The sequence below is a fragment of the Paroedura picta genome, chromosome 13 (assembly GCF_049243985.1).
Source record: "Paroedura picta isolate Pp20150507F chromosome 13, Ppicta_v3.0, whole genome shotgun sequence".
Classification (NCBI taxonomy): Eukaryota; Metazoa; Chordata; class Lepidosauria; order Squamata; family Gekkonidae; genus Paroedura; species Paroedura picta.
Window position 1 is genome coordinate 25,998,922 of NC_135381.1, and position 12,572 is coordinate 26,011,493.

At 43.3% G+C, this 12,572-nt stretch overlaps 1 protein-coding gene across 4 annotated transcripts in view; it reads right to left on the reverse strand.

The window, feature by feature from the left end:
* NRK (Nik related kinase) overlaps nt 1–12,572 on the reverse strand; it is a 100,559-nt gene that overhangs the window by 73,622 nt on the left and 14,365 nt on the right. For all 4 annotated transcript variants that reach the window (XM_077307347.1, XM_077307346.1, XM_077307345.1 and 1 more), the window contains exon 3: nt 3,826–3,882. In XM_077307347.1, coding sequence (XP_077163462.1) covers nt 3,826–3,882 — 57 coding nt within the window. The remainder of the gene's footprint in view (nt 1–3,825; nt 3,883–12,572) is intronic.

Sequence of the window (12,572 nt, forward strand, 5' to 3'; positions counted from 1 at the left end):
AGGGCCCTGCCCACTTCACACTTTCAGTTCACAGGAAGCCAAGCTGGTGGGGGAGATGCTGGGGAAAACCACACTTGCTCTTTCAGTCACAGAGCTGCAGATTGAAAGTTCCCACACCCCTCTGAGAAACATGACACTGCAGCAGCAGCTCTTCCTGACAGATGGGCAGATGAGCTCAGGCTGACCACAGCATCCTGCTGCCTTACTGTTGGCAGTAAAGCAGCTCAGGATCAAAGCTTAAAGATAAAAGGAGCCTAGAACTGCCAAGCTAAAGGGCTGCCAGAAAGGATCCTCTGAAAAGAATGAAAACATTTTGCAACCCTTTCAAGAGGAGGATGTCAAAGCCTTTTTCCTCCAGGATCACTGAGAATTTTTGTCCTTCAATCTGTCAGGAGCTGCCTCTGTGGCGTCAGAGCTGGTGGTGGGCAGGGCTTGCCAGAACCAAAGGTCAGGTCCTGGTATAATCAGAGCCAGTTGAGAATGAGGTCTAGCAACACTGATACCATTTCTGCACAAGAAGTTTGCCCCTGCCCAGCCTCTCATTGTTCATGGGTTTTAATGCTGCTTCCTCATGACATTGGCAGCAACCCACAGCTGTGCAGGGGTTGGCACAAGATTTCATATTTTTTGCCCTGCAATGAGGGAAAGTGGCAGAATCCTCTTCCCTTTTCTTGTCGAAGTATACAATCAGGTGAAAACCAGGGCAAGCCTGCCTGAAATGAGAAATATGCAACAGTCCATTTTCTGGATCAAACATTTTTTTTTTAATGGTGCGATCCACGTTGCAACAGGAATGCAAAACAAGGTGCCTGGGTAGCAGTGGAAACTGTCATATTCTTTTCAAAGCGCATAGTAATATATTGGCAGTGGCTAGAAACCCTATCCAAAACAGATTCATATTTTTGTTTTCTGGTGGGAAATCATGAGCGGAGAAAGAGGGAGAGGCATGTAATGAAGCAGACACCTTCCCATTAGCATGGTGTCTGTGTTCTGTATTTTTATTTTGTATCGTGAACACACAAGACATGTTTATGAATCCTGAAGTGAAAGCAAGAGGTGTTGTTGCAGGTCCCCATAGCAATACGGAAGTTTCCTTTAAAAAAAAATTTCTGGACTTGGGGGGTGGGGAATGGGACGTTTGAGTCCCCAAAATTACCACTAAGAGGGAATTGGCAAAAGTTTTTCTCTTCCCCTTTAGGGGATTAGCCATGACCAGATCCACACTCAATCCTGTGCCAAAAATGAGGTCCAGGGTGTGGCCTGCTTGGTAGGTAGGGTCAAGAATAAATTGCGAGAGCCCTAGAGTTTCCATGGCCAACTCTAGATCCAGCCCATTTCCAGAGGATGGTAGCTCTGCATGGATGTTGAAGTCCCTCAGAATTAATAGTCTAGGGCAGTGGTCCCCAACCTTGCTGGCAGGGGCTCATGGGAATTGTAGTCCATGGACATCTGGAGGACCACAGGTTGACTATCCCTGCCTTACAAGACAAGATGGTAGCCATATTGTCCCTAGCAGTAGAAAATAGCAAGTGTCCACAAGCACCTTAAAGACTAACAAAATTTGTGGCATGGTAATTAATCTCTTTAAAAAAACACCCTGTTGCTTTGTGAGCTTACAGCAGTCAACCACTCCCAATACAGGATGAAACTGCATGTATCGTTTATGCACAAGTCTTATGCACTGACCTCTTTTCAGTCAGGAAGTCACTTCAGAAAAGGGACTTGTAAAGAAATAACAACAGGTAGCCTGCTCTTACCTGAACACATCATAAAGGAAAAAGCAAAAAAATATATTTTATTTTTTAAGGGCTCCAGTTTTAAATCAGAAAACAAATACATGCCATATTGGTCCCCTGTTGGGGAGATAACAAGATCAGGTGCAAAACTGCCCAGAAGGCAAAGGCTTCTTTAGCCTTTCCGTGCAGCCAGTCTGCAAACCAGCCAGCAAAAAACGATTCCAGAAATGCCCCACAAAGTAATTGAGCTGATTACAGCATTGCATTGTACTTCTGCATCCTTTACAACAGTGGTCCCCTACTCCCGGTCAGGGGACCGGGACTGGTCCATGGATCAGTCAGTCATGGCTCCTCCTCGTCCTCCTCCCTGGCTGCTGCCTCGGGGGCTGCCCTGCCAATCTGCCGCCGGCTCACCTTTGGTGCTCTCCGGTGGCCGCCATGGCTGGGGATCCCCCTCGGTGTGGCACTGCGCAGCTGCTGCTGTTAGCGCCCCCCAGAGGGTGGCGGGAATTCAGGGGCGGAAGTCAGGCGGCGGTGACGTCAGTAAAATTGTCAAGTGTTGACCGGTCCCCGGTGGTAAAAAGGTTGGGGACCATTGCTTTTACAACATCTACTGACTAGGATAAAAGACCTCAAAGATCTCCATTTTTACTTCTGTCTGACAAAGGGAGCTTATCAGCTGATTCCCTGAAACTCTCCTTTGTCTCTAAGGTGCTACAGAAATTGCATTTAACTCCTCAGCTGCTGATTGCCATGGCTACCTTTTGCAATGATGCCGTCTGATACTCCACCACCACTTGGGGGCAGCAATTAACAGCCTCCCCACACTTTTAAAGTGGGGCGGCAAAAAGCAGTTCTTTGCATTTCCTCCTCTCCTCCATTCTGTGGCTACAGTGGCCTAGATTTTAAAGAGCAAATAGCTGGTGTGAAAAGGACAAAGATGTTATAAAAACACAGCAGGAGCCCCAGCAAACCAAGAGGAAATCTTCTATTTGCTATCTCTGGAAACAGATAATCACCCAGAAATAAGCAGGAAGCGACACTGTGGCTTCATTATTATTATAGACCAGCAAAAAATATACGCATCCAACATCCTCGATTTGCCATGTCCCAATTGTGCAAGCATGACTGAAAACAAGACCAGGTGGCCTCACAATTGTCCTTCTGCAAAGAAAAGCACCTCTCCAGGGGACTATATTTATACAAACAGATCATTTTCTCCCCCCGCCCCCAAATCAACCATAATTTCAAACTATCTGACACGTTGCTTTATACATCCCCATTCTGACTTTTATTATTAACTCGAAAGCTGCCAGTTGTTGTGACAGTCCTTGCATGTCGACTGCAGGCATCCTGGCATGGAAAGAGCAGTGCCCCCAGTCCCAGTGGAGGCTGGCTCACACAACAGCAGGGTCTTGTCATGCTGCAGAACTTCTTTTTATTGTAAGAACTGATGCTACTTAGATTCCCTTATATAGGGTAAATAGATTGTGAACCCCATGTATCTATTCTTTTATTGTTGTGAACCACCCCCAGGTTTGTTGTCAATAATAAGCTCAATAATAACATGAATAAACAAATAACAAATAACAAGCACAATAATAAAATAATAAAATAAATAAATCAGGCAGGGCTAAAGCCTCTTGTGGCGCAGAGTGGTAAGGCAATAGGCATGCAGTCTGAAGCTCTGCCCATGAGGCTAGGAGTTCGATCCCAGCAGCCGGCTCAAGGTTGACTCAGCCTTCCAACCTTCGGAGGTTGGTAAAATGAGTACCCAGCTTAGTGGGGGGTAAACGGTAATGACTGGGGAAGGCACTGGCAAACCACCCCCTATTGAGTCTGCCATGAAAACGCCGGAGGGCGTCACCCCAAGGGTCAGACATGACCCGGTGCTTGCACAGGGGATACATTTACCTTTACCTTTAAAGCTGGACACCAATCGAGCTAGTTGCTATATGGATAGCTCCACCCCTTCATCTGCATGGCTCCACCTTGAATTTCATTTCTGGATCATGGACAAGTATTGGGAACTGGCTCTTACACAGATTCCCCCCTCCCTCCAGAATAGCCGGACAATCCGTTTGCTCACCTCAGTAACAGTCATAACCTTGATGGCTGCTAGCTGCCCAGTTTTCACGTGGCGACCCTAGGAAAGGGACAAAACAACATAATAAATAAGCGCATAATGCAAGCATAATGCACAGAGTAATGACCTGTGCACACACTGAATCCAAAAGGTGGAGTCATTATAGGCTGGGTTTTTAAGCTGTTCAGCCGAACGAAAACAATTTGCACGTTAACCCGATAGCAGCAAATCAATATTAAACCACTAGGGTGAGAACAGTCAGTGAAGTGGATAGCAGGAAGGTAGATCACCCCCAAATTGCTTCTGTATCCTGCTTTCACAGTGCCAGAATGCATTCAGTATGGCGTAAACCCTTTGTACTGAAGTGGTACCAGCACTGCTAACGAGCAAGTATTTTATAGGTTGGATGAATAATATTATGTTCCATCAGGTACAGATTTTGGAGCACAGTTTATCGCTCAGTGGCAGAACACAAGTTTTATATGTAGAAGTTCCAGGCATCTGTGATTTTTAAAAATGATCGCCGACAGCTGTCCTGAGAAAGATCCCTCTCTGCAACATCAGAGAGCTACTGCAAGACACAGCAGACAATACGGAGCTCTGCTTATTTAATAATGGATTCAGGATCAGACAGTTTTGTTTGTTCAGGTAACTAGGGATCCAATAAGCCAGTAAAATCCATTTTCGGCCAAGCTTCATTTATGATCCAACAGATACACCTTTGCTGTTACAATGGGCAAAGACTCCATTTCAAATCAAACTAAATTAATTTCCCCATAAACAAGCTACCATGCTGGCAAACAAGCTAGCAAATGCTGGCAGGGGCTCATGGGAATTGTAGTCCACTGACATCTGGAGGACCACAGGTTGACTACCCTTGAGCTAGTGGATATTTTGCCTGCCGCCATAGTTGTTGTTGTTGTTGTTGTTATTATTGAATGTATTGCCTGCTGCTTCCCGGAGCCTCGCAGCAGGTTATAAGCTCTGTTGAAAACCCAGTAAAATCCCCTTAACAATTAAAACAGATTACTACATAAAACCATAAAACATGGCAGCAAACATGACCCCATACTAATAAAATCCTAATCATCCAAGAAGGAGGGGAGGAGGAGGAAGAGGGTGCAGATCCAATTTTCTACCGCCGCTTCTGAAGGAGGGACCCTGATCTACCTGGCCCCCCGCTGTGAGGGCGGTATAAAAATGAAATTAATAATAATAATAATAATAATAATAATAATAATAATAATAATAATAATAATAATAATAATAATAATAATAATCTGTTAGTTACCAACCGCGTTTTGTTAATGAAAAAAGAGTTCTAAAAACTTATGCTTGTACATGCACTCTCCAAAAGAGAACAATATCCATAGAATATATTTTATTAGGACTGACCATTCTCTTATGTTCACTTGATTGTTCCTGATAAAAGGTGTGACATGGTTTTTGTTTATGTTGACTAGGGCAATAGGAAAAAATATTGAGAAGTTACTCAGGAGTTCAGTGGTCTATTTATTTAGAATATTTATATACCATCTCAAATATTTACATATAGATTTGTGGCTAATTTTAATGGTGCAGAAGGAAATGTCAAATAGTTAATATACTTTTTAAAGAACACCCTTGAAATGGCCAATTTTTCAAGGATTACTCCATCTGAAACCAGAGCAAATGATTTACACCACCCATTGCGACAGAAGGGCTGGAAAAATCCATCACTCTGTGGCAGTTAATTAGCAGGGACTTCTTTATTGTAAAGAATCCAAAAGAGTTCCTGATGGGTTTATATTGTTCTGATTAAGGCCCATCTATTTTGTTTTAATCACTTTCTAGGGAATGGGTTGTTCCACTTCAGACTGCAAGTAGAGCATCCCATGGTAGAATGTTCCCCAATGATTTCCTTGCACACAGAAAACCAGCACACAACCAACAATAAGGTGCCAGAGATCCTCTCTTCCTGCTGTCCTAGCTTTTTATTTGCATTGTGATATTTCTTTCTTAAACATGGGAATCCATAATTTGCATCCTGAAGTGGTATGATATGATGATGATGGTGGTGGTGGTGGTGATGACATTATCCGCTCAGTCGTGTCCGACCCTCGGCGATTCTATAGGAAAGCCTTCACCATGAACCCCTGTCTTGGACTGCTTCTTTTAGTTGGTTCATGGTCATCCCTGTATTGGCTTTGATCGTGTCGAGCCAGCGGATCCTTTGGCGACCACATTTCCTTTTGCAGCTGACCATTTTCTAGCGAGTTTGATCGCATGATGTGTCCAAAGTAAGTGAGCTTTAGCCGTAATATGTTGTCTTCTAATGATATAGTTGGTTTGCTCCTCTCTAAAACTATCTTGTTGGTAAATTTGGCTGTCCATGGTATTCGCAGCATTCATCTCCCACACCATAATTCGAAAGCATCTCTTCTCCTCCTGTCTTCCTTCTTCAGGGTCCAGCTTTCGCATCCATAGCTTGTTATGGGGAAGACAACGGCGTTGACTAGCCGGCACTTTGTATTAAGGCTGATATCCTTACTCTTCCATATTTGGTTCATGCCTAACATTGCGTTCCGGCCCAGTGTTATTCGCAGTTCGATTTCACGGCTGCATCCACCACTTTGATTGATCATAGAGCCAAGAAAGATGAAATCATCAATACATTCAATGTTCTCATTGTCAATCGTGACTTTTGTGCTACTTCCAGTAATTGTCATGATCTTGGTCTTATTTATATTTAGGTATAGTCCCATCTTTTCATTTTCTTCTTTTAGTCTCTTTATCAGGGTCTTCACACTCTGATTCAGCAAGGAGTGTTGTATCATCTGCATAGCGGAGATTATTGATGTTATGACCTCCAATTTTGATTCCAATCATAGATTCTTCCAGATTAAGCTTCCGCATAATTATCTCTGCATAAAGGTTAAAAAGAAAGGGTGATAAGATACACCATCGATCTTTGGTGTTGGTTTGGTCAGTCAAGTCTTTTCCATTCTTGTCTTTGATGGTCAATTTACGAGCAGTGAAGGTGCTCCGGACTTGTTTCACCTGAGCAAAGAGGCTTCTAGTGTGGCCTTTAGTACATGCCTCTTCCAGTCGCTTGCATCGTTGTGCCCAATACGCTTCCTTATCTTGTCTAGCATCACGTTGAAAATCTGCATTTAGCCTCCTGAATTCATCTCTCATGCCAGCAGCTTTTGCTGCTCTTCGTTTTTCAGCAATTTTGAAGGTGTCAGATGTTAACCAATTGCATCTTCTTTCCGGCTTTTTGTATGGTATATGTTCCAAAGCAGCTTCTAAGATATTAGACTGAAATTCTTGCCACAATTCCTCAGGTAGCTTCTCAGTAGTATCAAGCAGTTTGAATTTGTTCTTCCCTTCTATGGCATATGTTGGTGGAATCTTGGTGACATCAAACTTCTTTGGGGGTACATTTTTCTTGATATTACGTAATCTGACTTTCAACTTGGCCACCAACGGTTCATGATCAGAGCCACAATCTGCTCCAGGAAATGTTTTTACTGCTAGAACGGAGCTCCACCATCTCTGACTGCAAAGGATAAAATTGATCTGATTATGGTGTATGCCATCTGGAGATGTCCAGGTGCATAAATGGCATTTCGGTTGTTCATAGAGGGTGTTAGTGATAGTCAGTTTGTTTTCTTGACAGAACTGGATAAGTCTGACACCAGCTTCATTTCGCTCACCTAGTCCAAACCTACTGCAGATGCCCTTTCTTGTTGATTTTCAACTTCGGCTTTGAAATCCCCAATAATGCATATCTTGCCCTTTTGAGGCACCTGTTTCATTGTTTCACGCACTTTCGCGTAGAAATCTTCGATTTCATTTTCATCAGCAGCCGTGGTTGGTGCATACACTTGCACAACAGTTGTGTTCATTGGCTTTCCCCAAATTCGGATGGACATAATTCGGTCATTTACTGCTTTCCATTGCACGAGCTGTTATCTTACCCGCAATAAAGGCCACACCATTTCTTCTTATACTGTCGTCACCAGAATAGTAGACTGTGAAGTCTTCAGATGGAAAGTGGCCATTGTCTGTCCAGTGTAGTTCACTGACATTGAGCAGACTGACGTTGAGTCAGGTCATTTCTGAATTCACAATATCCAATTTCCTCCTCTAAGCTTTCAAATACTTAAATACAGCAATCATATCCTTTCTCAACCTCCTCTTCTCCAGGCTTAATATTTCCAAATGTCTCAGCCTTTCCTCATAGGGATTGGCCCCAAGGCCCTGGATAATTCTTATCACTCTCCTCTGAAATCTCTCAATTTTGCCCACGTCCTTTTAGAAATGAGGCCTCCAAAACTGCACACAGGACTCCAGCTGGCATCTGACCAATGGAACAATGTGATTTTGATGTGATGCCTCTGTTGATACAGCCCAAAACTTGGTTTGCTTTCTTTACTGACGCATCACACTGTCTGCTCACATTTAGCTTACAGTCTAGAAATATCTCGAGCTCACATTCACACACACTGCTACCTAGAAGTGTAACTCCCATCCAGTATGCATGCTTCTCATTTTTGTGTCCCAGATGTAGAACTCTACACTTCTCATTCTTTATTCTTTCTTTTCTTCCACTGCTGTGAGCATCCTGTTTTAGAATTAAATAGTAATTAATATGTAATACAAGGTGTTGTATAAGGAAATGAATTAATGATGCAATGATGTAATAATTAATTGTTGGGAAATTTTAAGCGCAAACGCCACAGAGAGCTTTTAACTCTTTAATCCCGGATGAAAATTGAAGTTTATGTCTTACTTTAAGATGCAGTATATTAAAAAAAATCTCCCAAAAGGAGCAAAACTGCAACAGAGTTACTTGAGTTTTGCAAGCATAAGCGTGAAATGGCCCCAAAGCAAAGGAGGGCAAAATGGGATAATGAGGAGGAGCAAGATGAGATCTCTCAAATTCTACATGGACTAGACATGCTCGCAGTTGCTCCTTGGCCGGTGGCCTGACGTGGCGGGAGGCGCAAAGCGCCTCTCGCCGCGTCAGGCCGCCGGGCAGGGAGCCCCCGCCAGCCGCCCTGCGCGCGGCTGGCAGGGACTCCCTTGCCTAGCGACATCGGACCTCCGCAATACCTGCCCGCAGTCGAAGATGGCCGCCGAGGACCCGCCGAGGAGCCAAGGACGCCCCGCTGCCACCGCCCACCCTCGACGATGCCTCCTCTTTAAGGTGCGCTTCCTTCCCACGTGCTGCCCTCCCCTCCCCTGTCCCTCCCTCTGCCCCCACTTTCTAGCACCCATTGTATTTTTTTTACAATGGGCTCTTTTCCTAGTATTCACATAAATGGGAACAAGCTTTTATAACACTGATTCATAAAGAGGGAACTGACCCACAGGTCCCCCAATCTTACAGACCTATTTCTCTACTTAAGGTGGATTACAAAATTCTTGCTAAAATCCTAGTGGAGAGATGTATTGGTGATGTTATATAAGAAGATCAGACTGGTTTCATGCTTAAAAGACACATGAAAAACAAAGCAGGACTATTTTTAAACACAGAAAAATAATTTACAGTCCATGTTTGTTTTTTTAGATGTGGGGGAAGCTGTTGACATTATTCAATGGGACTTTTTACTCTTCAGGTAATGGACTATGGAGAACATTTTATGAAGTTTATTCAGCAAATCTATTATACCCAGGAAGCTAGATTTCTAGTCAATGGAATGATTACAGAAGAAAAGGTAAACATACAACAAGGAACTAGACAGGGATGCCCCCTTTCTTTAATGATGGAAACCATAGAAACTAAGTTCACCAGAACTGACAGGAATTTAGATGCCAGGAAATGATGAGTTTAAGATAAGAAGTTATGCAGATGACGTAGTTTTGATGTTAACAAATCCTAAAAGCATTCTTTCTAACTTGGTAAATTGCCTAGAGACTTTTGGAGCACTTTCAGGGTATAAAATAAACAGAAATAATATGAAGCTATTTTTGACAGCAACTACAGAAGAAGAAACTGTACAGCTCAAACAGAAAATCAAATGTGATATAAACCCAGAAAAAAAATCAGATATCTTGGAGTGATAATAGATAAGGATTAACAAAATCTTTTAAGCAACAATTATAAAAGAGTTTGGAATAAATAATGAAAGACTTAAAAAGAGAGTCCAAAATGAATTTATCATGGTCTGCGAGGATGGCAACACTTAAGATGAACATTTTACCAAAACTAAACTTTATGTTTCAAACTATGCCAACAGGGATCCAAGAAAAAACTCTGAGGGACTAGCAATCTTATATTAACAAGTTCATATGGGATTTCAAAAGGCCAAGAATTGCACATAAAGTTCTAATTTATGATAAAATGAGAGATGGCCAAGCAGTACTCAATTTAAGACTCTAAGCCTCTTGTGGCGCAGAGTGGTAAGGCAGCAGACATGCAGTCTGAAAGCTCTGTCCATGTGGCTGGGAGTTTAATCCCAGCAGCCGACTCAAGGTTGACTCAGCCTTCCATCCTTCCGAGGTCGGTAAAATGAGTACCCAGCTTGCTGGGGGGTAAACGGTAATGACTGGGGAAGGCACTGGCAAACCACCCCGTATTGAGTCTGCCATGAAAACGCTAGAGGGCGTCACCCCAAGGGTCAGACATGACCCAGTGCTTGCACAGGGGATACCTTTACCTTTACATCATGCTGCGACATTAACTTGGATATTGGATTAACAATCCATTGGCTAGAGATTTAGCATTTGACAAATACAGTCTCACAGAAGGAATCCATAGAATTCTGTGGCCCACAGCAAAAAATATAAAGGAAAAATGCCTAATTTCTGGGGATGAGTGACATATTAAAAATGTGGGTTAAATATAAAAACAGAATTAGCCCAAATCCCTCACCATTAAAATTGCCAGTTGAGGCTTATTTGAGTAGAGTGCACCAAAAAAGGATACAAGAATACGGATAGGTTAACAAATGAAGTTCAAATTAAAAGCTGGGATCAGCTAAGGCACGAGAGTGTAAACATTCAGTGGTTTGAATATTTGCAAATAGTAAAGGTAAAATTTGCTGGCAGGGGCTCATGGGAATTGTAGTCCATGGACATCTGGAGGGCCGTAGTTTGACTACCCCTGCATTTGATTAATCCAGAGATTTATTTTCAAGAGAACCTGAAGAAGGAGCTGAACCCTGATGAATGACAATGCTAGCAGTGCTCACAAAACAGTCCCATCCCAAGAAGGCAGTAACAAAATAGGAAGAGAGATTGACCAGGGACATGATGAAAGTTGGACCTGCCTTTGGCGAATGGAGGCATTTGGCAGACAAGGCCTGCGGTTTAAGCCCTCTCCAGAAATGAGGTGCAGAAATATGCCGAGGAAAGGCCAAGGAAGAATGCTTAAAATGAAACCTAAAATCTGCACATTTATTTACGTTTTACAGCTGGGAGGGCTGCTGTCTTGAATACTTTATCAGCACATCAACGACAAAACAAGTCCAACTTCAACCTTGTATTTAAAAGCAAATTCTTGTTATAAAAATGTGAGACAACCTTCCAGATGAGTGCGTCCACCAAAATCAATGCCATGTCTGCTTCTGACAGTTACACAGGGAAGGGCTTTTTGGTGCCCCGGGCAGAAACTCAGAATCCCACTTCCATCACCCTCCAGGTACATTAATTAGGACAATGTACAATCCACCTGAGATTTCTCCTAGGCAAGCTCTGTAGAAATGGGCAGGAGGTCATCTACAGCTGGGGTAGTCAACCTGTAGTCCTCCAGATGTCCATGGTCTACAATTCCCATGAGCCCCTGCCAGCATTTGCTGGCAGGGGCTCATGGGAATTGTAGACCATGGACATCTGGAGGACCACAGGTTGACTACCCCTAATCTACAGGACTGCAGAGGGATGTGCCAGCCACAAGAGCATGCAAGACACCACCTCCATGTTTGCAGAGAGAGAGAGAGACAGAAGCCACTAAATTGTGTTACTGTTGTTGTTGGAGCTGGTTAATGGTCCAGCAAGTACATCCCTGCTTATCACATCTCTTATTAGACTAAACTCTTATTAGAGTAAATAAGCTGTCTGACTATGTCCCTTGAAGAGTGTTACACTCAGCCAGTTCCAACAGGCTGGTGGTCCCTGGTCCACAAGAGGTGCGTCCGGCCTCGACCATGGCCAGGGCCTTTTTGGTCCTAGCCCCTACCTGGTGGAATTCGTTCTCAGAGGAGATGTGAGCCCTGTTGGAACTCACCCAGTTCTGCAGGGCCTGTAAGATGGCACTCTTCAACCAGACATTCAGTTGAGGCTGGGCTGCCAGTAATATCTAAAAACACTCTCTGAAAAACATTCTCCCTTGTAACACCTGTACCCTGACAACCAAATACAGCAAGGAGCCTGGTAGTAAGAATGGAGATACTTTGAACTGTTTTATTCTAGGTTGTTTTAATATGAGGTACACTGCCCCGAGACGGGTGGGCTGAGAAGGGCTGTCGTACAAGTTGAACTAAACAAATAAAAACAGAGTCCAGTAGCACCTTTAAGACCAATAAAGATTTATTCAAGGCGTGAGCTTTCAAGTGCAAGCACTCACAGTTATGCAATTGGCTTTGGAGTAGTACCCAAGCTGGGCGACAAAGGATTTTAGAATTTAACTTTTTTCACATCCCTGAGGTGGTTCTGTGCTCTTATTTGGCAATGCTGCCACCGCCACCTTTAAAAAACTAATAGCTCAAATTGGTGACTAGAAATTGGATCTTAAATAGTCGGACAAATGTATGACTTATTTC